Source organism: Acomys minous (genome assembly GCF_964271855.1).
Source record: "Acomys minous genome assembly, chromosome: 7".
Lineage (NCBI taxonomy): Eukaryota > Metazoa > Chordata > Mammalia > Rodentia > Muridae > Acomys > Acomys minous.
In genome coordinates, this window is record NC_140488.1 from 96,340,065 (window position 1) to 96,366,122 (window position 26,058).

Consider the following 26,058-nt stretch of genomic DNA (forward strand, 5'->3'; position numbering starts at 1 on the left):
TTAACACACTTGAAGCATTTCACAGCACAGTAAAAATTGTCAACGTAATAGGATTGGCATTTTGTGTGAAAACACTGCAAAAAGTGAGCTCTTAATAAAAAAAATTACTTAATAAACAGAAAATCATTTCACCAATGATACATACGGTCAGTGAAGAAAAATTCTCTAAAAATAATGTCAACTTTACAGCAATAGTTTAGACTCCATTAGATGACATGAATACCAGAATTATTCCAATGTTGCAACTCTTGATAAAAACAATATTCAGGAAGAATCAGTTCTCAAAATATTTACCAGATGACAAATATTTCCAAATACTCTACTATTTAATCCTTTCAATAACGTGATAATTAGCCTGTACCCATTTTATCACTGATGCTATTTGTTCTAAAACAGGTTTGTAAGCAAAGACCCACTGGCTAGTTTTGGAACCTGCTTGTTTTGGTAGGTGATGTTCAATTTGAACACATTATATATTTATTTGCTGATGTCTGGCTTCTGGCTGTTTTTGGTTTCATACCAACAGAATTGATTAATTGTAATAGAAACTGATGCCCCAGAGTACTTCAAATGTGTACTTCATGGTCCATTGTGTAAAATAGTTCTTATTTTGTCAAGTATCACTAACTAACAATAAATAGAAGGAATAAGAGTGTTTTTTGAATTCCTACAAAACAAAAACTAAACATTACCTAGTTAGAATGGGCTTTTCCAATAAACTTGATTCACCTTCTTTTTTTTCCCCCATTCTCTAAGTGTGCAACCCAAATGAAACTAAGGAAAAACATGCTCATGGTCCCTGTTTCTCCACTCTTCTACTCCCCCAATTCATCCTATACATGGAAGGAGAACTCGATACACTCTCCTCCAAGTCTCACACAGGGATCAACCAGCCATAGCCTTTCCAGTCATAATCAGAATTAATCTGGCAGCCTCATTGGCTGCTATGGGCTTGATTTCAGGCAGCTTGGGACATAGTCTGTATTCATTTTAGCAGAACCTGGCTCCATAGTTACTTCAAAACTAGCTCACTGCTCTGGCTTTGGTGGTTCTACAAAATTGAAGGGCCCTCAACTTGCTAACTGCTGAAAGGGGAGGCATGTGCCTCTTCCTCAAAGAATGCTGCTGCTATATAACCCAGGTGCCAGGTGGAAGAAAGGATTAAAGACATACACAATCTGGAAGGGGCCTTACTTCCTCCAGAGGCCAATTCTTTGCAGAACTCTCATTTTGGTCTCCCTTGGGTCCCTGGTTCTTACACCTCCTTGGCCTACTGATTTCTATACTTCTTGTAATAATGATTGCTTCCTGTCTCTTCAGGTCCTTTCAGGAAAGAATTAGTAAAGTTACCTGATAGTTGGTAAACCAGATACTTCAGACAGAATTTCCCCAGGCCTCTTACCACTGCCTCCCAGAATGAGTCTTGCTTTGAAGCAGCATTCCAGACTTCTTCAAGGCTAACCCCAGATAGCCCCCCACAGAACCTGGGTAGTGAGTGAAAACCTGGCATTTTCATCCATTGCCTGACTTACTCCCTCCCTAGCTTCTTGACCAACACTTCAGCCTTCCTGGGCCTTGATAAGGATGCTGCAATTTCAGCAGGAAGTAGTTATCGAAGAGATTACATTGCCCCTTATCATGAATGGAAGGCAGGAATGTTAGGTCTTAAAAGCAGGATAAGTCTCACTCAGTAGCAGTGGCTCCCGCCTGCACTTCTTGCCCTATCCCCTACCATAAATTTCTCCCTTCCAGGGCCTGAGCTTCTGCTTTCCTTCCCCTAGTTGGATGCCAATATAACTCAGCCATTTTTGCTATGCAGGTCTCTTGGCCTGGGCTGATTCTTCTGGTCAGCAGTTCCTCTCTTGTTCTCTTGCCCCCTCCTCTGGCCTCTATAGGTACTGGTGCATGTGATGCACATACATACATGTTGAGCAGCACACTTGTACACATAATATGAAATAAACCTTTAAAATTCTGAAGAAATATAGGCATGGTGGTGCATTCCTTTAATTCCAGCACTAGGGAGGCAAGAGTCAGGTGGATGTTTGAGTTTGAGGCCAGCGTGGTCTACATAGAACCAGTAATGAAAACATGTCTATACCAAGAACAAAATATGACATTTTCAGAACACAGGATTGTTTACAAGAAGTATGAATAAACTCAAAGAGATGAAAAGTACATTTTATTTTATTTTTTATATACACAGAAGTTTATTTTACTAATTTTTTATGCAACTCTGCATGCAGGGTCCTAGAAAATCTTACCACTCTCCACTTTTACCATGCCATCCTTCTTAGAAGTAATTGAAAAAAATCTTCAAAACTGAGCAATGAAGCACAGAGGAAGACATTGCTCAACCAACTCTCACTGTACTGCTTACTTTTCTTTTGTGGTGACAAAAAAATAACAAAAGCAACTTAAGAAAGGAAGAGTTTACTTTAGGTCCCAATTTGAAGATCATGGAAGGGGTGGCCATAGTGGCAAGAGCCTGGAGGGGTTGATTAAGTTGAGGGCATATCTGGGCAGCAGGATGAGTTCGATGCTGGTGTTCAGCTAACTATTTCTTTTGAACTCAGTCTGAGAACTCAAGCCACGGAATGGAATAGTACTGTCAACTGTTGGATTGTCTTTCTAGCTTAGTTAAACAACTCTAGAGACTCCCTCACAGACATGCTTAACATTGTCTCCTGGATGATACTAGACTCAGTTAATTGGACAAGAAATACTAAGCATCACAAGTCCACTCCTTGTCAACCTGACACCCAAACCTATTGCTTTTACGTAACAACCTTCTGCTCCCTGGCCTCCTAGGCTCATGGCCATCTCATGCTACAAAGTGCATTCAGTTCAACTGCAAGTCTTCAACAGTTCCGTCACAGAGGGGCTGTGGGGAAACACACACACACACACACATACACACACACACACACACACACACACACACACACACACACACACACACAGCACCAGAAATGAGAAACCCTCTTGAATTGGTCAGGGTTTGCAAAGATACTCCCAAAACATTATAGGATTATAGGCTATTGTTATTGTCCCTCATTGCGCTGACCCCCAGAAATGAATGCTAAGTTTCTATTGCTGAAGATACCATGCACTTCAGACACAGGTCCCAGAGGTTCTGAGCTGGATCTGACCCGAAAGCCTCCTCCCTGAGGACTAGCTACTGTGATAGCAGAAGGAACCATGAGAGCTTCCAAAGGAGGGAAGTAACCAATAGCCCTACTCAGCTTATTAACTGCAACAGTAACTGTCATGGTGCAATAACCCTAAGGGGGCAATAGTGGCACCTTGTGTCGTGGCAATAACCAACATCTCTCTAATTGGACTTAAGGCCCAGTTGACAGAAGGGAAATCATGCCTGGTATGAGAAACCTAGCCATGCTGTCCCTGAGTAGTTTTATGGTGAGGTCATAGATCTTGTAAGAGAGCCTACAACTGCCACTTTACTAGGCCAGTATAATTCCTAGCAGTATTCTAATATGTATCCTTTTACCCACGAGTAAATGTAGCTCTTGGCCCTCAACTTTGTAAAGAAATGTCTCTTTGCAATAGACATAGATGGTTACCAAAAACCACAACTGATAACAATGCAGAGAATAAGTGATTGTGTGGTGCCCAGCCCCTACTGATCCATCTACAACAGAAGTCCAGTGCCCAAGGCTAAGGGAACACTGGAGAAGAGGGGGCATAAAACTGGTAAGAGCCAGAGGAACAGGATGTCTGATGTGAAATTTTTGTCTCCTAGAAATGTCAGGAGAGCTACATGCATAAAATGTCTGCCTAAACATAGCTGCCTAAACAAAACTTGAATAAGGAAAATAACTACGGGCATGCTAAGGTAGAAGGGGTAAAGCTCGTGAAGCCTAGGTCCTAGACAAAGAACCCAGACAACTAAGAAGTCCTGAGAACAGAAGGAAGAGAGTCTTCCTTCAGGAAGAGCCCACCTATTGGTTATCCAATACCAAGTGGTCAGCTCTGAAATCTTATGCATACAAGTAACATTATATAAACTGAAGAGGTTGTAGTTACATATTTAAAGATATATATTATACTATATTATACATATATTTAATGTACATAATACACATGTATACACACACACATATATTCAACAACAATTAAAGAAAGAGGTGGTGGGAAAGGAGGAAGGAAAAGGAATATGATGAAACTGTATTTTTTTCAAAAAATTAAACAACAATAACATTCATTTCTAGCACTATTCAAATGTGTAAGTTGTAGAGTCTCTTCTGAAATTGAAGAAATCTCTTAACTATGAACCCCTATGACATCAAAAACAAATTACATACTTCCAACATACAGTGGCATGCAGTGAACAAAAAGGAGGCATTGGAGGCACAGGAAGGAAATAACAGATCAAAGCAAGACAAAAGCTCATCAGGTGAAACACTGAATCTCACAGCTCCATGGCAACATCTGGGGTTTATGGTGGAATCATATTGACTCCAAAGGGCTTAGCTAGTTCTGTCATTCCATCTCTGCTGTCTGTAGCATACATAGTCTCTCTCTTTACTGGTTCGACTCCATGTATGCCTCTTTCTTCTGTGGACATCTCTAACACCTGGGACTTCCATTGCAACTTAAGCTTCACCTTCCCAGCTTTACTAACTTGGTCTTGAGGGCCTCTTGGCAGGGCATTCCACCTTGTCATACATGTCAGCTTTGTTAGCTTTCTGGAATCTTGGTACATGCCTTCATGACCTCCTCACTCTGCATCTTTCTTGCCTGTAAAATCAGCATCATGTGGATGATGCTACCAAGTTCCACCCCCAGGTTGCTATATAGGCTGGTCCCTGCAGATCACAGTTGGCAGTGGCCTCTCTGTGTTAACCCAGGGAAAACTCTTCCCTTGATGCTTGTTTTGGACAAGGGAACCTTCTCAGTGGCATTCTCACTTTAGACCAGTGGTTCTCACTCTTCCTAATGCTGAGATCCTTTAATACAGCTCCTCATGTTGTAGTGACCCTCAACCATAAAATCACTTCATAACTGTCATTTTCTACTGTTATGAATCATAATGTAAATATCTGATATGCAAGCTATCTGATATGTGACCCCTGTTGTTAGATGCCGAGCAGGAGGCTTCTCTTTAATATCATGGATATCTTTAACAATTACAGCTGCTTTCTCAGCACCTCCTGGTAAATACCACCTCTCCTTGTCCAATTGGACATTTCCCTGCACTTTTACTTGTTGCTTTCTCTCCCTGTGGACTTGGGTAAGAGTACAGAGCAGTAGACATGCCACAGTCTTAGTCCTGTCCTGTGTTGAGCTCTCCTCCACGATAGAGATTAGTCCATTGCTTTTGAATTCAGCCTTACTGGAGTTCTCTGAATATGGGCAGAATGTAGCCAAACTCTTATCCAAAACAGAACAGAAGGTTACAGCAGTGGGTGACAGGACAGAGACACAGCTCTGTGCTGTCACCTGCAGCAGCCTAAGAAGTTTCCGTTCATCTTTTAGGGACCGTGGCTGAGGTAAAACAGGTTCCTTGATTATGACACAGAAAAGAGTTTTAGGGTGAAACAGCATGAAGTCGAGCTGGAGTTTCTTAAAGGATGTTTTAATGGCCTTTCCAGCAATTAGGGTTAAAAGAAGGAAAGAAATTCGTGAGAAGAAAGTAAGACACACCCAAGAACATGGGTGTGGGCTTCTCTGAGAAACTCACAGTCCATTGTCTTTACTCATAGTCACATATAGGATTTGGGTGGTTTTGAAACTAATAATTTCAAAGGGTTTCTAAGGAACCTGAATGAGATCACAGGGTGGTTCTGAAATGGCCTGGGACAGCGTTAGAAGAATAAGGTAAAGCTGTAGACGAGAGGGATGCAGAACTGCATCTTTATTGCACACAAGATTAGTAGTCTTATTTGAGAGACTAGGGTGCTAGGGTTCTCTTTTAATTTTAAGACAGGGTCTTGTTATCAAACTTACGGGTCATAACCTATGCCCAACCCAGGCCTGGGCATTTGTCCTCAGTAAGCCAATTAAAAGCACCAAAATATTAGCTGGGAATGTTGGCACATGCCTTTAATACCAGGACTCAGGAGGTAAAGTCAGGCACATCTCTGTGAATTTGAGTCCAGCCTGGTATACAAAGTGAGTTCCAGGAAAGCCAAGGCTATAGAGAGAGACTCTGTCTTGAAAAACAACAACAACAACAAAAAAGTGGAAAGGTAAAAAAAAAGGAGATGTGGCCACATCAGAAATAGGGGCAAAGGGGTCCAGCAAACTTCTCAAGTCCATCTGGGTCCTGATCAAAGCTTAAATAAATAGAGGGCCAAGGATATCCACATCTAAGCAGTCCTGGTCAAGGTTTGCTCTTGCCAACCACAGACCCATCATCATTTGGATTTCAGTCTTGTCCTGAAAATGGTCTAATAAAGTTGCAGTGTGAAATCTCTTTCTTGGAGACAATTTACCCCTCTGGCTAGCTCAATTTGCTTCTCCCAGCTTGAGATTTCTGGGGAAATTTCCATTTTTTTTTTGCTTCATTATTTCAACAGTCTGATAGTCAACTGAGAGACTCAAATGTCTCTTTAGAATATCTTCATTTCTACTGGGCCATTTATGGTCTCAATGTGTAGTTCTGACTGGCCTGGAATTTGCTATGTAGGCTGGCCTCCAGCTTGCAGAGATCTGCCAGCCTTTGCCTGGGCCTCCCCAGTGCTGGAATCTAAAGGTGTGTGCCACCACACCCAGCTGTGCTGGAACTCTTGATGCCAGGATGGTGAAAGACTTCAGGCAAACTCCAGCTCCTTTTCCTTCTCATGTTCCCATAAGCTTTCCTGTCTTTCTGTCCTGCTTTACGATTCCTTCTGGATCAGTTCTTGATAAGATTCTTCCTTCTATTGGAAACTCTTTAAGCCAGTCCTCCAGGGCCTGTGTTTCTCTCAGAACTTTGATCTTGCAAGCTACCACCAGAATGTTCCATTAGACTCTGCTTACGGCATTCTAGAGCTTTTCTTTTCTTTTCTTTTTCTTTTTCTTTCTTAATATACACTGGTGTTTTGCCTGCATTTATATCAGTGTTAGGGTGTCAGGTTGCCTGGAACTGGGGTTACAGTCAGTTGTGAGCTGCCATGTGGGTACTGGGAATTGAATCCAGGTCCTCTAGAAGAGCAACCAGTGCTCTTAACTGCTGAGCCAACTCTCCAGCCCCCACATTCCATGATCAAATTTACAGTAGTAATGGGCCCAATTCTAAGTCCTTATTTGTTATATTTCTCATTGCTGTTATAAAATGACCGCAACATTTGGAAGGGATTGCTTTGGCTCATGGTTTTGTTTTAATGATACGTAGCTTCAACTTTATCAGGATAATGAAGTGTGGTGTTTTGTTTTGCTTGTGGTGCTGGGGATCAAAGACAAGTCCTTGGGAGTGCTAGGCAAGCACAGTACTGCTGAACTACATCCCTCTCCAGCTCCACGTGTTAAAAAGATTAAACTTGTTGGCATTTTTAATTGGTTATTTACTATATCAGCTAATGTTTGTTTCATTTTGTCATACTTTTAAAAAGCTTTTATTTGGATTTTCCCCATATTTATCTAGTATTTTTAATTGCACTTGGAGTAAAATCAATTTCCCTTGCTAAATTTTGGTGTTGTCTTTCTTAGTATTATATCTATTGTCATGTTTTGGGATTTCTCACCTCCATGAGAGAACCTCTGTGAGATAGAGACTACACTAGCAGTGACAATGGCACACTAAAGATCACATTGTAAGTAGCTCAACTCTGTTAGTAAGGTTCTATCTCCAGACAGACATCAACTGTTGCAACAGAGTTTTTTAATACCCATTATCTAGTGGGGGAAATGAGATTCGGGCAGGTTATCTGTTGCTGTGTGACAAACTACTAAAAATTTCTATCTTGTCAATAATGACTGTCTCAGGGTTATTATTTCTCCTGATTGTGTTGGTTGATCAGGATTGGCTAGATAGTTACATTGTTCCACATAGTACAGGCTCAAGTCATTGCATCAAAGTAGAACTGACCTCAGGCTGAAGTGCCCAACATAAGTCTCACTCTGCTCATTCTTTCTCTATGTGGCTGTTCTCATTTAACACCTTTTCTGGCCTTCTTCACAAAAATAGCCATTAGCTTTCAAGAGAAAAGTTCCACTTCATAAACATTTATGAAGCATTTGCTACATTTCATTTCCTGAGGGTACCATTGGTGAAGCAAGCCACATAGTCAAAACCCAGACGCAGTGTGGGAGGGAGTTACATAAAGGTTATCAATTAACATGTCATTTCTTGAAGGTCACCAACGTAAAAGTCTAGTTCAAGGTTGGGTCCTGTCCTTAGCCACACATGGATGGTGCCTGCATCTCCAGGAGCTAACCCCTGGTCCAGGTTTTACTGTTGCCACTTACAATGTCCAGGGTCTGTGTAGCTTTTAGTCTTGATGAACAGTTTGCAATTCTGATCCTGTATGTTTGATTCTTTAAAAAAATACACACATACAGCAAAACACATACCTTTCTCATTTATGTTATTTTCTATTTGAAACAGAACAAGGAAAAGAGTCACAAAATAATTATTGAAAAAATGTCATATTTGCGGGAAATCTGGGTAAGCATCAAGTACATTTTCTTCTTACTAACAATGTGAGCATTCTGGCTACATCTCTTCTCGATCTACTTCTTGTATAATTACACAAAAACATCTACTGAACTGTCAGCATTTGCCTTCTATATCTTCATTCACGTTTTTTCTTGAAAGATTTATACTCTCAACTTGTATGAACCCCCTCTACTTATTGTTTCATAAATGCTGGTAGATAGACATGCTCTTTCCCTTGAAATGCTCAGCATTTTTCAATATAAGAAATAATACACTTAGCAATTCCTTTTCTTACAGGCAGCTTTACACCAAATTTTCTTTGTGTACATACAGATAGCAAGCTTTCAATACATGTGTGATCCTTCCCACTCTCAAAGTATCCAAGGAAGCTTATTTACATGTGAATTTGCAAAGAACTACATTTTAAAGGAAGATGATACCTACATTTATTTTACATTTTTTCTTTTTTAGCCCATTTGATAGTACAACTGCTACTGGCTGCCTTCATGCTTTAAGTATCACCAGAAAACACTGCACAGCAACATTTTAGTCAAATGTTAGTGGCTTCCAAGAACATTCCCTAAAGCAGTGGTTTTCAAATGCCTGACCTTTAAATACAGTCCCTCACACTGTGGTGACCCCCAACCATAACATTATTTTCGTTGCTCCTTCATAGCTGTTGTAACTTTGCTACTGTTATGAATTGTAATGTAAATAACATGCAAGAGGCTCCAAGGGGGTTGCAACCCACAGGCTGCTCTAACAGGATGTTTTGAGGCCATTCCCACATTTATCCCCACATTTATCACTTAACTCTGCTACAGTTTTCTTTTGGCTTTTAGAAAATAGCGTTAACTTTAGCACAAGTTACATGGTGATAGTGATGTTGCTCAGAAAATAATTTATTCTAGGAAGTGCAGGAATGGCAGTGCTGGGGAACTGCAAGTACCAGCAATGCATAGAATTCGGACTTCTTGACCAAGGGCCACTATAGCAGGGTCTGGCCCCAGATCTCAAAACACTTTTGGCTGAGGACTGAAACAGCTTGAGTGGGACCGTTTCAGGTTATAGCTAAGATCCGCACCACTCCCCTTCCCGCGCCCACCCGCCCCGGACTGCAGAGTTGTAAGACAAAATACAAAATCTGAACTTTTAGAAGGAACGTCCTCAATTTTGGGGATATGCATAGATATATAGGTCTGAAATTCAAATTTCATAATTTCGTTTTGACTTGTGATTTTTTTAAGCTGTGTATTTTTATTTATTGCATTTAGCAACCCTGCCAGAATGATAAAAAAAAAAAAAAGAACGTGGCTGGGTCTGGGGCGGTATCGACTATAAAACACCCTGACGCTAATTTCCCCGCTTCCCGCCGTGCCCCCTCCCCGTCCCCTACAAGTCTCTCGATAATCAGAAGGAGGCTGGGAAAGAACAGGCTTCTTGAGAAGTGATGCCGTAACTGGGCAACCAGTGTACGTGTGCTTCCAGCGATCTTCCGCAGCTCTTAGGAGACGTGCTCCGACGCTCGCTGACGTAACAATTTCGCGCTAGAGAGTTGGGATTGACTGGGCGTCTCTCTTTTACGTAAATTCAGAACCTCTGTGTGATTGGCTGTCATGGGGGCGCGGCACTCGGGTCGCGGACGCTTCTGATTGGTGCTTTGGAGCAACGGGGCGGAATTCTGCTTACAGCCGCGGGAGGTCCGGACAGAGGCGGCCATGGGACTGGAGGGTAAGTACGTGTCTTGGCTGTCCTTTCCAATGCTCTCGGTCCCTTCTTGACAGGGTTGTGCCCTTCTCCTAGGTGCATGGCAGGCTGTGGAGAAGGTGAAACCCACGCTGCCTGAGGCCCGGAAGTCGATTCTGATGCTCTCTGTAGTTGAATAGGTTGAGGGTGAATTGAGGGCTGGAGCTGGTTCCTAGGCTGAGTTTAGTAGAGTTTAGGGATTGGAACCTCAGGACGTTGTTCCGACTCCTTCTGAGTCTGGCCTGACGTTGCCTGATCCTGGAGGGGTGGCTGATGGACCGGGCTGACTCTCTTTTTGCCTATAATGCACCCGGGCCACCTCAAGGAGTCAAGAGGGTGCATTGCCCTGGGAATGGATTAAAGTACGATTCTCTTGATTTCTCAGCTCCGTCCGATCTGATCCTCCTCTAAGACTCCTCAGGAGCTTCTACCACTAAGGAAGCTAACTCACTGGCCATGACTAAGAATTTTGAAATCTTCTTGACTTTGTCATTTACGTGCCTTGGGTAGGGACCTTGCACACGTTTACTCAATCTGCAATGCTCAAGGGAGAATTCACCCGATTTTACAGCCTCTCTTCATCCACAGAAGCTAAGATTCAGTGAATATGCAATATATTGCACTTTTACGCAATAAAGATTTTAGGAGTGCTATCCTAATGGCAAGCAGACTCAGAACCTTGGGGGTCAGTTCTGGACTTTGAAATAATTACATTTCGTTCATTGTTTCTGTTTTCCTTATAATTCCCTTCTTAAAACTGAATAGGAGTAAGATCCAGGGTGAGATGACATGTGATAGGAGAGCAGCATTAGCCACTTAAGAGTGTTAACTTGAGGTTTTCCTTTCCTTCTGTAAGCTTGATATTTTCTTGCTCTCATCACTTATTTATTGATTGGTTGTAAGTTTCATCTTCTCTTTTCTTCTTTTTCCTAGCTAATGTGACAGGGTCCCCCATGTAGCCCAGTCTTACCTGTCCTGGAACCCTCAACTCTCTGCCTCCCAAGTACGTGTTTCTTCCCTGCCTCCCCACTTTGTTTCTGAAATACTATATTATAAGTGTAGATGAATTTGTTGGAGAAAATCAACACACATAGTTTGCAGGTGAGACCTGAAACTTCAGAGTTTAGGATGATAATTCTTTGTTGAGCTCTAAGCATCCATCGATAGAACTGAATGTTGAACGGACATTTCGTATCATACAGCTTTAGGGGACTCCTAAGAGAAACACTTCCTACCTTAGGTGTGGGAAAGAGTCCACACATACAGCCCGTGTCCAGTTCTATGTTTCTTTTCAGAGTCTGCACTGAAAGGAGGGCAGTCATGGAGGAAAGGCCTACATAACTAAAAGAAAGGTTCAGAAAAGAGAAGGGAGCAGTTTGAGTATCAGCATCCTTGAATAAGGAAGGAGAAGCTGGATTGGCTGCAGCATGAGCTCCAGGTAAAACTTGAAGAGGTTATTCTTAAAAAGAAAGTTCTAGCTCCAGGTATATTTTGATGGAAAGTGCAAAGCAGAGCCTTCTGGGATGAACTTGATAACTAGCTAAGCTGTGCAACAGCAATTAGCACGTTTTCTGCGAAGAGCCAGATGGTAAACCTTTTAGGCTCTGCAGGTCATGTGCTCTCTTTTGAAGTCACTCTGCTATTGTAGCACAGAAGTGGCCATTCACACAAATGAATGGGCAAGTCACGTTCCTGTAAAATTTAGCTTATAAAAAAAGACGGTGTGCCAATATAATGAGATTCAGATCCTAGTCCGTTTTAGTATCATTTTCCGCCTCAAAAATCAGAACAAAAGGCATTGCTATAAATACAACAGCTGTTTTGCGATTTTTCATGACTCTGGAATCTGCTGGACTTAGCTGGTGGTACTTTTATGAGTCTTTTCCGGGGTTGCTGTGGGAGGCTGCCTTTAGCTAGTAGTCTGGCTAGAGACTCACACAGGTAAGAATGTACAGATGGCTGGGTCCCTACCCCTCTCCATTTTTCTGTCATTGACTCTTCTATATCCTTCACGCCCAGTAGCTGTATGACTTAATGCAGTAGCTACAGAAATGAAAGCCATCAGACCTCTCATAGGCTGAGGTCAAAGATTTGCATGTCACTTCTACCATGTCCTGTAGCTTAAATAGGCCACGTGCAAGGGAGATTCCTAGATGTGATGGCACATGCCTGTAATCCCAGCCCTCAGGAGGCAGATGTTGGGAGTATGAGTTCAAGATCTGCATGAGCTACATAGCCAAAACTTGGCCTAAAAATTTGTTGGGAGAGATGATCAGTAGTGAAATGGCCTGCCACGGTGTGCTCCCTCTAACTTCTTTAAGCCTTAGACTTTGCATTTATACTATATAACTGATACCTTGTTTAGGTTTGTCAACTAGACTGGTAGCATATAGAAAACTCTAGATCTGTGTAGTGTTAGATGTATAGTGATTTAATAAATGATAAAGTGATGAAGAGAGGGGAAATATATGGGTATATCTTTAATTATTGGAAAGAGTTGGTTTGTTTTTATGGCAAACCATTCTGTGCTAACAAACATTTAAAATGTGCCAGTTTTGTAGTTCAGTGAACACATTGCAGACTATCAATTTTGTCATATGACACATCACCATACTAACAAGTAAATGTTGTCAGATGAATACATTTATAACATGTTTTGCTATTATTTCTAAAGAGAAAGCTTTTTTAAAAAATGCCTCACCAGATGTGGTGGCACACACCTGTAATCCCAGCACTTGGGAGGCAGAGGTAGGCAGATTGATGTGAGTTTGAGGCCAGCCTGGTCTAAAAAGAGAGTTCCAGGACAACCTTACACAGAGAAATTCTGTCTCAGAAAACCAAACCAAAAAAACAAAATGAAACAAACAAACAAAAAACAAAACAAAACAAACAAACAAAAAACATTTTAAAAAACCCACCAAAAAACCAAAACCAAACAAAGAAACAAAAACAACAACAAAAATCTCAGCCTTAAAACTATTCCTAACAGGTTTTGGAATAGGAAATAGGATGAGTCTTTGAACTGATGTCCTGTTTTCTGTTTCAGGTGATGGAAGACACATTTCTTAACTGGCTTGCTTTGAGAACTGATGCCTGAACCACCTCAGCATGGCCAATAGAAGAGGAGGTGGGCATGGCCAGCCTCCCTCTGTGACGCCTTCCTGGTTTAGCCCTCGAAGTCTTTCCACCAATAGGACTTGCACCCATAATATATGCATGGTGTCTGACTTTTTCTACCCGAACATGGGAGGTGTGGAAAGCCACATTTACCAGCTCTCTCAGTGCCTCATTGAGAGGGGGCACAAGGTTATTATTATTACCCATGCGTATGGAAATCGAAAAGGCATCCGTTATCTCACCAATGGCCTCAAAGTTTATTATTTGCCTCTGAGAGTCATGTACAACCAATCTACAGCCACAACTCTGTTTCACAGTCTGCCATTGCTCAGGTACATATTTGTTCGGGAGAGAGTTACGATAATCCATTCCCACAGTTCTTTTTCTGCCATGGCCCATGATGCTCTCTTCCACGCCAAGACAATGGGGCTTCAGACAGTCTTCACGGACCATTCCCTTTTTGGATTTGCTGATGTCAGCTCGGTGCTTACAAACAAGCTTCTAACTGTGTCTCTTTGTGACACAAACCACATCATTTGTGTCTCTTACACTAGTAAGGAAAACACTGTACTAAGAGCAGCACTGAATCCTGAAATAGTGTCCGTCATTCCTAACGCTGTAGATCCTACTGACTTCACTCCAGAACCATTTAGGAGGCATGATAGTGTAATAACTATTGTTGTTGTCAGCAGACTTGTATACAGAAAAGGTAATGACATAGTAGCTTTATTTGCATTGACGACTTTTTTTTAATATTCCTTGTGGGAAAGTGTTCAATACCTGTTTGTGATGATTGCCTGCCTTTTCATTCTGTACAGTGGCTTTATAATGACTTGTAGGTATTGCAAGGGAAGGTCAGCTATCAGTTTATACATCTAAGAAGAGAAATGTATAGAGTGGCTTTGAATGCTGCCCAACCTTTAATGTTGTAATGGTTCCTGAACAAGAGAAAGCATTGACCAGATGTCCTTGAATCAGATCTTGGTAAAGCTTAAGAGATCTCTGAGCAGGTAGTCAGAACAGAGTGCTGTGTTGCCTTTTTGGCATTACAGAAGTAATGGGTTCTTATTGCAGATGTTTTCAAACTTCACATAGCACATTTGTGACTATTTTATTCAGAGATGGCCCTCGTAACTATTTTCATTGGTAACTTCTCGTCCTTTGTACGTCTATACAGGTTCAGAATCAGTGGGCCTTTTGGGCATATGGCTGCCCTGTGGCTTGCTGCTTTTATCTATTCTGCAAGGCATTAATATCATCAGTCAAGTGATGAAGAAAGGAGTAGATGGCTCAGCATCAAAGGCTCATGGCCCATCTTGGACAGGTTGCTGCTCAGTAGCTCTGGGTCAGTTTTTTATTTCCTTAGGTCAGAACAGGAACTTTGTAAAGGTTCAGAGGCGGCTCTTAAAAGCATCTTGGCATAGATTATATTCCACCCCATCTGCTGTTATCCCTCCAGAGTATTTTGTTCTTGTTGCTCTTTTTCAAAATTCTGTGGCACTAACATAGCATTTGTGTCTATTGCACATTTGGAACAACCTGCTTATTAACATAGAAATGGCCTCCCAGATGCTGGTTGAAAAGCTGTCCCATAATGAGAAATCTCGTAAGTTTGAGGGCGGGGGCAGTAACAAATACTACATACTTCCCCTTAACTATTTGAATCTCCAACATTTGAGCTGAATTGTAGGGAGCTTGGTTTAGAGCTGTAGGATGTAAGGGATTGGCTCACTAATTATGGCTGCATAACTTTCAACAGTTGCCTTCATAGAGCAAGCATACTGTTACCAGTCTGGGTCTCCTTTAAAGGGGTGGCTAAAGTGTTCGAAACAATGTGCTGGATTTTTTGCTGTTGTTGTTGGTGTGTGTGTGTGTGTGTGTGTGTGTGTGTGTGTGTGTGTGTGTGTACACCTCTGGCTGTCCTGGACTCTCTTTGTAGACCGGCTGGCTTCAAACTCAGAATGATCCTCCTGCCACTGCCTCTCGAGTGCTGGGATTACAGGCATGCTATACTGCACTTGGTAATGTGCTGGATTTTTAATTTGCTTTCAGGTTGTTTGTTTGTTTTTGTTTTTATTTTTCGAGACAGACTTTCTCTGTGTAATAGCCCTAGCTGTCCTGGAAGTCTTTTTGTAGACCAGGCTGGCCTCGAACTCACAACCTGCCTCTACCTCTCAGAGTACTGGGATTACAGGCATGTGCCTCTGTGCCCAACTAATGTGCTGGATTTTTAACTTGCTTTCAGGTTTTTTGTTTGCTTGTTTTTGTTTTTTGAGACAGTATTTCTCTGTGTAGCCTTGGCTGTCCTGGACTCGCTTTGTAGACCAGGCTGGCCTTGAATTCACAGAGATCCGCCTGCCTTAAAGGTGTGTGCCACCATGCCAGGCTTTGCTTTCAGTTTTACTCTCCAGTTTAGGTCATTTCTCATCTGACAAGTTTTTTCTCTTGTCAGAAAGAGCCATTCATCGGCTCTTTTCAAACTATTTAGCTTTTGTAGAAACGTGTCATCAGCTTATATGTTAATTAAATTATTCAATACAGTCATAAGGAAAATGGGCATAAGATGAATTTGTGGAGAAATGCCAACAGGCTATGCTCTGCCATGTGGCCATATATTTGGGAGTCAGCATTGGCCAGTATAGGAGAAGGTTTTAATGTCTCTGAACAACCCTCTTAAGCGGAGGTTGGTTAGAAAACTTGGACTCAATTATATTTTCTGGGGTGAAGGAAATAATTTCTTCCTATTTAATCAAAATTATGTGAGTAGAATTCTGTATTCTGAATCCCTGCTGCATGACCTATTTATTATAACTTTAAAATTTTGCCCAATTATTTTTTTTAATTAAATAGCTTACTTTGTTGAGCTAGATGAGAAAGTATGGTGGCATGTGTGATTGAATGTCAGCATAGTTATGCATACAAAGGTTACACATACTATTTATCTCATTAATGTGGTGTTTTAACTATCAGCTAGCTACTAGTGGAGTCAAAGTTATGGCCTTTACACAGAGATAGGGTTTCTCTGTGTAGCCTTGGCTGTCCTCAAACTCCGTCTGTAGACCAGGCTAGCCTCGAACTCAGAGATCCATGTGTCTCTGCCCACTGAAGTAGATTAAGAGGAGGAAGCCATGTGCTTCTTGTCCAGCTTTTGTGGAGAAAGGCTGGCTTCTGGACCTTTTCCTTCTATCTAGTCAGGGTTTTCCACCATTCTTGGTATGTGCAGGTACCCCCAGCTGCTTACTGTAGTAATGACAACATTTGTATTCTGCAGTTCATAAAGCCTGTGCATGGTACAGTACCTCACTTGCCCCAACAACTGTAGGGTAGATGTTATCTGCAGGTAACAGAGAAAGAAACAGTCTGAGAGAGGGTAAGTAACTCGCCCAAGGTCACACAGTAACAGATCACAAACAAGAGTTCAGCTCTTGAGTTAAGGTCTTCTTGTGTTCCTACCCTCAGTCTCACCATGGTTATCCTGGAACAGATCTCAGCATCCTTTAAAACGTGATTAGGCTGTGTGTTAGAAAGTCGATTTGACCCAGAGGTAGTTTTTCTCTGGTTTATGTGAATATGATCCATAGTCTGTGTGTGTGAAGCTTTGTGTTAGAGCCTTCTTAGAATCTAGCCACAGGAAGCTTGTTGGGTTTTACTTATTTGTTTTATAGTGAGAAAGGAAAAACTTGCTTTATTGGTAGAATATACAATACAGCATTGATGGTACTGACTGGCTTCATTTCATATATGGTTTTTGTCATGATTAAATGACCCAGTGCATCTGAAGTAGATTGTGAATGAATTAAGAGTTCAGTAAATGTAGTTGTCATTGTCAGCAGCTGTGATGATTGTTCCTTTTTTTTTTTGTATGAAAAATTGACACCTAATATTCTCTCTTTTTTTTCTGTTTTCTTGTTTTCGTTTTTGAGTCAGGGTTTCTCTAGGTAGCCTTGGCTGTCCTGGACTCGCCTTGTAGACCCAGGTAGCCTCGAATTCCACAGTGCTAGGATTAAAGGCATGTGCTACCATGCCCAGCCCCAATATTTTCTTTAAAACGAGGAAAAGGAAGAGATTGTAGGAAGCTAAATGCTAAGTGGCACTAAGGCATTTCCTGGTTATTCAGCTAAGAAGCCCCCTCATGCAGAAAACCTGTGTCTGAATATATTTTTGGTATATATAATCATTTGGAAAATCTATTAATGACTGCACAAAGTAGCTAAGTTCAGAGCATCTTCCAGAGATATGGGCAACTTCAGAAGCTTACAATAGCCAAAGCTAAGTTTCTTATTAAGGAAAGAATCTGTGGAAGCAATGATGTTGTTATGGTTTATCTTATCAGAAGCTTCTAGCAGGAAAAATCCTAAAAAAGTCAGATACACAGAACTGATAGGATGTTTTTGTCTATATATTCAATATCTCAAAGTAAATAGACGGAGTCCCATTATCTGGAGTATAGGTAGAATTTATGAAATTTACTTCTTTGTATCCCTAATGATCACTTCAAAGACTCAGGGGACAGCCATTCTGAAAGTGCAAACTGAGGTGCTGCAGTGGTGAAATGCTCAAGCATTTGCAGGGGACTGTGGTTGGGCAGTGACGTAAAACCACATCCACCATCTGTACCTGGATGAAAAGAACACTGGATGAAAATCTAAAAGGATTTGTCATTAGCCACACTCAATTCACACAAAATGAAAGAAGATGTGGGTTTGTAATCTACTAAAGAAGAAAGAAAAGCCACCCAAACCTCTGTTCTCCCACCATGCTTTTATAATTGGTCTGCCTATTTTGAGGAAGATTGATAGGGAAAATGTCATTTGTGTGCATATGCAAATGTATGTGTTTGCAGTCTTTAATGGAATAAATTCAACTCAATAGATTATTTCATGTTGTTGATGAACTAAATTCCCAAATAGGGTCAGCATTGCTGTGGTTTTTAAATAGCTACTCTTTAGACCAGTATGGTTTGAGTCACTGTATTATTGCTTTATGTCCCCTGAGATTATGCTTACATATTATATGAAGACCATTTTCTTTTCTGAAAACAAAAGCAAGATATACCCTTAGGTCTATGGGCTGTACAATCAGGGTCCTGCCATCTTCATTTCCTGGTGTTCATTGTGAAGAGCAGTAAATCTCTGTGCAAACTGCACTTTGAACAAAGTGAAGGCAGTCAGTAGACTGTTGCTTAGCCCCTTCCTGTTGCAGGAAGTGGAATCATAGACCTGTTGGTTTTTATAGCTAGAGACCTTGGACTTTAGGTATATCTGTGTCGGCATTTACTAGGCCATGATGAGAGGGTGGACTGCTTTTAAAAACTAAGAAAAGAGCTAGGGTGAGAGCTAGATTTCTAGGTGTCTCTGTGCTCTGGAGAAAGCTAAAAGAAACTTTATCTTAATTAAATACACTTTTTCAAAGTAGGCAGTATGAGCAAGTGAATGGCCCAAAAGATACAGAGTTGAAACAGGATTGTTCATGATTGGGGTCTGTGGCCATAGCAGTGCATGTCAGAACCTGTGTCTTCAAGTGTTGTGCTTGGAAACCAATGGCAAGTAATGGTAAGTAATCCCCCACTTCTGGCTAGCAGTCGTTGATACTTAAGACAAGTGGATTCTCAGGGACTCTTGAGGGTTTTTGTTTAATGCTAAATATGAATATTTCCAATGTTCCACTTTATAATTTCAGGGACTGATTTGCTTAGTGGCATAATACCTGAACTCTGTCAGAAATACCAAGAATTACATTTCCTAATTGGAGGAGAGGGACCAAAGAGAATCATTTTGGAAGAAGTACGGGAAAGATACCAACTACATGACAGGTATTAGTGGCTTCCAAGTCATTGTGGGGGGGGGGTGCAAATGGCAGTTGTTTATGTTGGCATTTGACTACGTGCCTGACTTAGGTGTGTTCCCGCTTCTGTTTATAAGAGGCGTACAGATAGAAGGCATGGTTTTGTGAGTGTATATCAAGTAAAACTTATAGAAGACACAACTTTGGTCCATTAGTTGAACGTTGACTTGGAAGCAGATGGTGCAGGCATGATGAGAGGTGTGAGGATGGAGGGAGGGCCTTGTTTGGAAATGGTTGCAGGTTCCCAAGTCATCTTACGCTGTGATTTAAATGTCGCGATCCAGTCATATAAGTTGCTGTGCACATACAGGATCGGACATCGCTTTTCCTCCATAATGTCTTCAACACACAATGTGTGTATATGCGAAGTGCTCATTTGAAGAGGCTTACTTTCCCATTTAGAAAGAACACTTTTAACATTTAATTATGAATGTGTTATTAATGTGTTTATTAGCCGGGTGTGGCAATGCACGCCTTTAATCCCAGAATTTGGGAGGCAGAGGCAGATGGTCTCTGAGTTCGAGGCCAGCCTGACTACAGGGTGAATTCCAGGACAGCCAGAGCTAAGTAGTGAGACCCTATCTTGAAACAAAACAAAAAATTAATGTAATATTCATTGAACACAGCCAGGCGTGGTGGCGCACGCCTTTGATCTCAGCACTTGGGAGGCAGAGGCAGGTGGATCGCTGTGAGTTCGAGGCCAGCCTGGTCTACAAAGTGAGTCTAGGACAGCCAAGGCTACACAGAGAGACCCTGTCTCAAAAAACAACAACAACAAAAATATTCATTGAACACAAACTAGTTTTGGAGAAGTTGAAATTGCGTCACATGAGCTGTAACACAATAGCTTTCACCCTGACTGGAGTCTGGCCCTATCTAATCTTTTGAGGTGGAAAACACTCTTGATAGCAATGATATAAATAACAGACTTGGCTCAGAAGTTACATTTATTTTGTGGCGTGACTTTTTTTTTTTTTAATCCCCTTCTTTCTCCCTCTTTCATTGCAAAACTTAGGGTTCAACTTTTGGGAGCTTTAGAACACAAGGATGTTAGAAATGTCTTAGTTCAAGGACACATTTTTCTTAACACCTCCCTCACTGAAGCCTTCTGCATGGCAATCGTGGAAGCCGCCAGCTGTGGTTTGCAGGTAAAACACTTTAAGAGCTCTAGTGGCATTCTGTGCTTGCAGTGTATAGTAACTTCATATGTTTTTGGTGTGGTCTTTTTGCTTTCCCTGAGAGATGATCACAGTGGGTCATGTGCTCTCTCTGCTTCTTTTAAAGGTCGTTAGCACAAAGGTTGGTGGTATTCCTGAAGTTCTTCCGGAAAATCTTATTATTTTATGTGAGCCTTCAGTAAAGTCTCTGTGTGAAGGCCTGGAGAAAGCTATTTTCCAAGTGAAGTCGGGGACATTGCCAGCTCCAGAAAACATCCACAATATAGTAAAGACTTTCTACACCTGGCGGAATGTGGCAGAGAGGACTGAAAAAGTATGTCACATGATCAAAAAAAAAAAGTTGCTCAAATTCTTGATGTTTTGCATGTAGTTTGCTTTCTCTTGCATACAGGCTTGCCCTATGTGTTTTGGTTTAAGTATCTGAGACCTTCCATAGGAAAAAGAGTAATTATTTATGCATCAGGTTGGATACACATACCGGGCTACTTTTCTACATAAATCAATGCCCTTGGACTCTGAAAATAATAACAGCAGTCTAGTCTCATTAAAATCTTTCTAAAGAAGTTATGAAAGTTTCTAGAAGTCATAGCAGTTAGAAGCAAAAAGAGAGCTAAACTCATTGTCTTAGGGCTGTTTCTAATTCTACAGCACATAGGGGCAGGTAGCAAAAGGGTAGCTCATTACAGTGCCTCTCTTAAGTTGTGAATGTTGAATTCAGAAAACTTTCGAGTAGCGTCTTTCCTAATAATGACTGGTATTCTGCCAGAAAGGATGTTCACACCTTTAGGTTGATTGACACTTTGTTAGAGCTCAAAATATATGTGAAAATAAGAACAAATGATCAAGCAGAATGAAGCAGCCACGGGGAATTTCCACAGGGTCACATACAGGGCTGATTGGCCTTTTGGAGAGGAAGACTGTGGGAAATGCTTCTTGATTCTGGCCTCGGGTAACATTTATTCTACTCGGGTAACTTTCATCTGTTAAGTCTTCCTTGTGTCTCCTTCCTTGTTCCTCATGTTACCACATGCCAAGCTGAAGGAGAGCACTCACTCTTTTTAGTATGTAGAAACCCTATACCAGAAAGACAGCAAAGCAGAGCACAGAGAGAGGGTCATAGTTTAGATCCGGGTTTTAAGCTGTTGGTGATAAATATGGTGGCACAGTGAATTTCCAGCCTGGAAAATCTTGGTTTGAGCTACAAGTTCTCACATGTGAGATCTCTTTCTAAAAATGGACATATATATGTTTCATTGATAGAAGAGATATTGGAAACAGATATAACTTTGACTGAAGATTCATATCAACTTAGGAAAATAGCCACCTTTTCCCCCTGGGAGTTGGACTGGGTATCAGTTTTCTGTGGGGGTACATGTCGGAATTATGTGGGTAGCATCTTCAGACTATATACCCCATGCTATTGTCCCCTTACCTCCCCAACCACTCCTATGTTTTGACTTGTTCGTGGTGGAACTGAAATGCAGTTTGGATTACGGTTGGCAGGAATATTTGGCCAGACAGGTTTTTTCGGTGATCTGGGACTCCACCCTGCTGTAGGATCATAGTGCTGTAAATTCTGATTTGACTTTTGTGTCTTACAAACCTCCAGTGTCTGAGCTGTTGTTGGTAAGCAGCCTGCATTAAAGGAGCTAATTAGCATTTTTTATAATAATGCTTTTTCTTGTAGTTATTCCTTGAGGGTAATAGTAAAGCATTTTATGTGTTTTTCTCTGCAAATTTATAGTACACATTTGCAGAAAGAAGCAAGGAAGGAAGGAAGGAAAGAAAGAAAGAAGCATTCCATCCAGGCATGGTGCTTTGCACTTGGAAGAGTGAGGCAATAGGATGACCCTGAGTTCCAGGCCAACCTGGGCTGTACAGTGAGCTCCAGGGTAGTTCTGGGCTACCCTATCTCAAAAAGCCTAATGGAAAAAAGTAAATCCTCATTTATAATAGTCATGTTCTCTTCATAGTTGTAAATTATTTATTACTTAAGGTAATAAATTAATTGACCTCACGTAAAGATGAACAAACAGGTTATTTTGTCTTTTAACTCAGGGACATTTTGATTCTTTTCAACTCCTTCTTGTTTGACTGGGTTATGTAGAAAGGTAATAATTCCAGGACTCTGGAGGTGGGTGACAAAATGAGCAGTTTAAGGCCATTCCCAGCTACCTAGTGAGTTTGAGGCCAGCCTGGGCTACATGAAACCCTGTCTGGGAAAAAAAACTTAGAGTTTTGGCTTCAAGCATCCTTTTTTTTTCCAGTCACAGTCCGCCAGCTTCAGGCTACACAACATTCTGATTAAAATGCTTGTACTTAACTGTCCCCAGGGTTGAAGAACTAAATTAACATATGCCATGCCTTTTGAAGGCCACTGACCTCCAGAAAAACTTGCACTGACCATGTGACATTCTCGAGTTCACAGGGAGCCAGTTTGCATGTCTGATGTTTCCAGGATGTTGAATCAGCAGTATTTCAACTCCCCATCCTAAGCACAGTCCACTTTGTTTACCCTACCAGTGTTTTTACCTGCCCTGCCACTCAGTGTCTACTCTGTCTCCTCCCTGCTTTTGTCTGCTTCTTGATTTACTTGCAGTACAGAAGCAGAGTGTGCCTCTGTGGTGTCATTATGCATAAGCAGTATCGAGCTGTGCTTGTGTGTGTGTGTGTGTGTGTGTGTGTGTGTGTGTGTGTGTGTGTGTGTGTGTGTTGTCTGCCAAAAAAAAAAAAACCTCTTTTGGCCTTCTAGGACTTTGCTATTGCAGTAATCAGTCACCTGACTGTTACCTAGTCTCTGTGTTACTCAGTGTTTAGCCGAGAATTAAGTCAATGGTAAGGACTGTGCTAAAGAAGAGCAAACGTGGTTATTTCTGTCTATACCTGTTTGCCATATGCTCCTGGGTCAGTGTGGGTCATGGGTCACTCTTTGTTACAGGCATATGATGGCTCAGAGTGCTCATTGTCACCTTCTCTCTTCCAGGTGTATGAGCGAGTGTCGAAGGAAACTGTGTTGCCAATGCACAAGAGATTGAACAGGCTCATCTCTCATTGTGGCCCAGTGACAGGCTACATTTTTGCTTTGCTGGCTGTGTTTAGCTATCTCTTCCTCATTTTCCTGCAATGGATGACTCCAGACTCTATCATTGATGTTGCAATAGATGCTACTGGGCCAAGGGGAGCCTGGACTCATCAATGTCCTCCCAATAAGAACAGAGATGAAAATGATACGGTATCTAAAAGCAGGTAGAAGCAAGCCCAAGGTAATAAGTCATACACACTTGCAATAGTCCTGTTAGCATTTGAAAATAATTTTGCTCTTTAGTTTTGGGTTTTCAAGTTGGTTTAGTAAATTATGCTACCTCTGTATCATTCACTATTTTTTTTTTGAAAAAAGATAAACACTTATGCAATTCCTGAGTGTGGAAACTCCTTGCACTTCTTTAAAATTTAGGGGATAATGGGTTAGCCACTCAGGTATGACATTTTTCAGATTACTGAGATCCCTCTAACAGAGATGTTTTAACATTATATTTTGGGAGCCTTGGGTGCTGAAAGGCCAAATGTTTCTGGATCTTTTTTGGCCAGTTTTTAACGTTATACCATTAATTCACATTTACCAGATGTTTACAAGCTTTCTTTAGGGAGGTACAACAATTAAGAGAACCCTTTTCAGTCAAGGTCATGTGTCCTTCATTGGACATTGAAGTATTGCTCTGAGACACTTACTAGGTCCACTCAAGGGTTATATGTAATCTGATTTTTTGAGCAAAACCAGTTCTTTGGTTGCCAGCATGTTTGAACACCGCTACATATGAAAGTTAAACTACATGGTTCTTGAGACTAAGGACTAGTTAACAAGAAGTGGTAAAACAGCAAACATGCCAAAAATGCTCAAGCTACTGAATGTCAGGAAATCATCACTGGCATACTCCCAAGTACCTCTCTGAACCTGTTTTATGCATTCTCCTAGGAAGAGACCTTGTCTTTGTGTGTGTGTGTGTGTGTGTGTGTGTGTGTGTGTGTGTGTGTGTGTGTGTGAGAAGAGATGTTGCTTTTTAAGTTCCATGGACTGACCGATACCACTGTTGATGCTAGTGTGGGCCAACCCCCTGCTTCTGTAGTGTACATTTTAGCTCCTCTTAAATACCTTTGTGGTTTCTGAGCAGAACATAAGAGGTGTGCCATCTCAAAACCAGCTGCTATCCTGTCCTCTCTCTGGAAGTCCCTCCCTGTCACTGTGGTCTAGCTGATCTCTGATAAGTTAAGTATTGCCAGTGTGTGGAAAGGCTTCCCACCAGAATGGTTTATTTATAGCATATCAAGTCTGAAAATTGTCAGAGCGTATAGTCTCTTTGTGGGTGGAATTTCTCAATCGTAATCACGGTTATACAGAGCCATGAGTTTTTAAATCCCAAATTAAACATGATATGTATTATTAAACCTTTGAACTCTTTTGCATGGGTTTTTGTAGGAAAAGGACTAAAATTAAAGCAGCAAAGCACTTGTGGGTGTTCAATTTTGTCAGTATTGTAACTCTGCACAGGATTTTTTAAAAGGACGTCATTTGCAAAACTTTTTAAAGAGTATCTTAACATGCCTATTACTTGGTTGCCACTGGCATAAAAAGATATATTTGTGTTTGGTTTCTATGGAAACACAAATGCTAGAGAGTAATTTTTAAAAATACTGAAGTTAGGGCTTTTATTGGAGAAAAAATGACCTGGTCCAAACCGCTGAGTCTTATTTGAATCTTTATGCACTAAAGCAGGTGTACAGATACCAGTGCCAATATTCAGGGTAGGCACAATGTGTAATACTGATTTTATTCATTCTACATTACTTTTCTTCTTTCATATTTGCTTCTAATAATTTTTGTCAAAATTATCATTGAATACTTCAGTTCTTTGAAAATTAATTTGCTCTTGTGTGTAATTTATAAATTAAAATTGTTTTCCTTTTTTGAACAAGTGAAAATAAACTTATTTGTCTAAAAGAAACCATTTTCAGGCTCCCTGGATACCTTACTTATAGCTTTCAATGCCGCACTGGTCAGTATGTAGAAGGAAACACTGTTCCACGCTGCTACACATAATTATTTGAAAGTGAAATTAGCATGGATGAAGCATTTGTTGAAAAGACACTGTATTGCTTTTGATGTTGCAGTCACACACATGAAACCTGTCTGTTAAAACATGCTCATGTCAAATAATAAAGATGAGAATGATGTTTTAATAGTTTTCTCCATTTGTCTTATTTTGTATACAGGATGTTACTTGTGGAACAGCCCCCCTCCCCATTTTCTGGGTGGATCTAATGTGTTGCTTGGTCTATTGGTAAAACAGGAAGTGTCCTTTGTCTGATGCACCACTCTGTCATCTTTTATTTCTAGAATATATGCTCTTTTGTATTCTTGAAATAGCAAGTTCAATTGTACCTTTGTTTCCTGGTTCCAATAAGCCCTTGTTTTTCTCTGTCACTTATCACAGAAGGCAAATGAATACATCCACACACTATTGTGTGTGTGTGAACTACGTAATTATACTTTGTATGTTGCCAGCTGTTTTAAGA

The 26,058-nt window shown here is 41.0% G+C and overlaps 1 protein-coding gene across 7 annotated transcripts; it reads left to right on the forward strand.

Annotated features, from left to right (window-relative positions):
• Window positions 1-10,248: 10,248 nt before the first annotated feature.
• Window positions 10,249-25,722, forward strand: PIGA (phosphatidylinositol glycan anchor biosynthesis class A). 7 transcript variants are annotated; one of them, XM_084791077.1, is made up of 8 exons: window positions 10,288-10,333; window positions 11,282-11,351; window positions 11,644-11,786; window positions 13,395-14,174; window positions 19,145-19,277; window positions 20,325-20,457; window positions 20,594-20,800; window positions 23,471-25,722. In XM_084791077.1, exons 4-8 carry the CDS (start codon window positions 13,457-13,459, stop codon window positions 23,735-23,737), a joined length of 1,458 nt encoding a protein of 485 aa, XP_084647203.1. In that variant the 5' UTR covers window positions 10,288-10,333; window positions 11,282-11,351; window positions 11,644-11,786; window positions 13,395-13,456; the 3' UTR covers window positions 23,738-25,722. The 7 variants fall into 7 exon arrangements, with proteins under 7 accessions (XP_084647205.1, XP_084647208.1, XP_084647202.1 ...); XM_084791078.1 differs by having other exon boundaries at window positions 10,293-10,333; window positions 11,282-11,449; XM_084791076.1 differs by lacking the exon at window positions 11,282-11,351 and having other exon boundaries at window positions 10,275-10,333.
• Window positions 25,723-26,058: the final 336 nt, after the last annotated feature.

Excerpts from the sequence above, each read along its gene's own strand:
- PIGA (XM_084791079.1), top strand. The coding sequence starts at position 13,457 with ATGGCCAATAGAAGAGGAGGTGGGCATGGCCAGCCTCCCTCTGTGACG. Across the intron at positions 19,278-20,324 it reads AGATACCAACTACATGACAG|GGTTCAACTTTTGGGAGCTT; the intron begins GTATTAGTGGCT and ends TGCAAAACTTAG. Across the intron at positions 20,458-20,593 it reads CCGCCAGCTGTGGTTTGCAG|GTCGTTAGCACAAAGGTTGG; the intron begins GTAAAACACTTT and ends CTTCTTTTAAAG.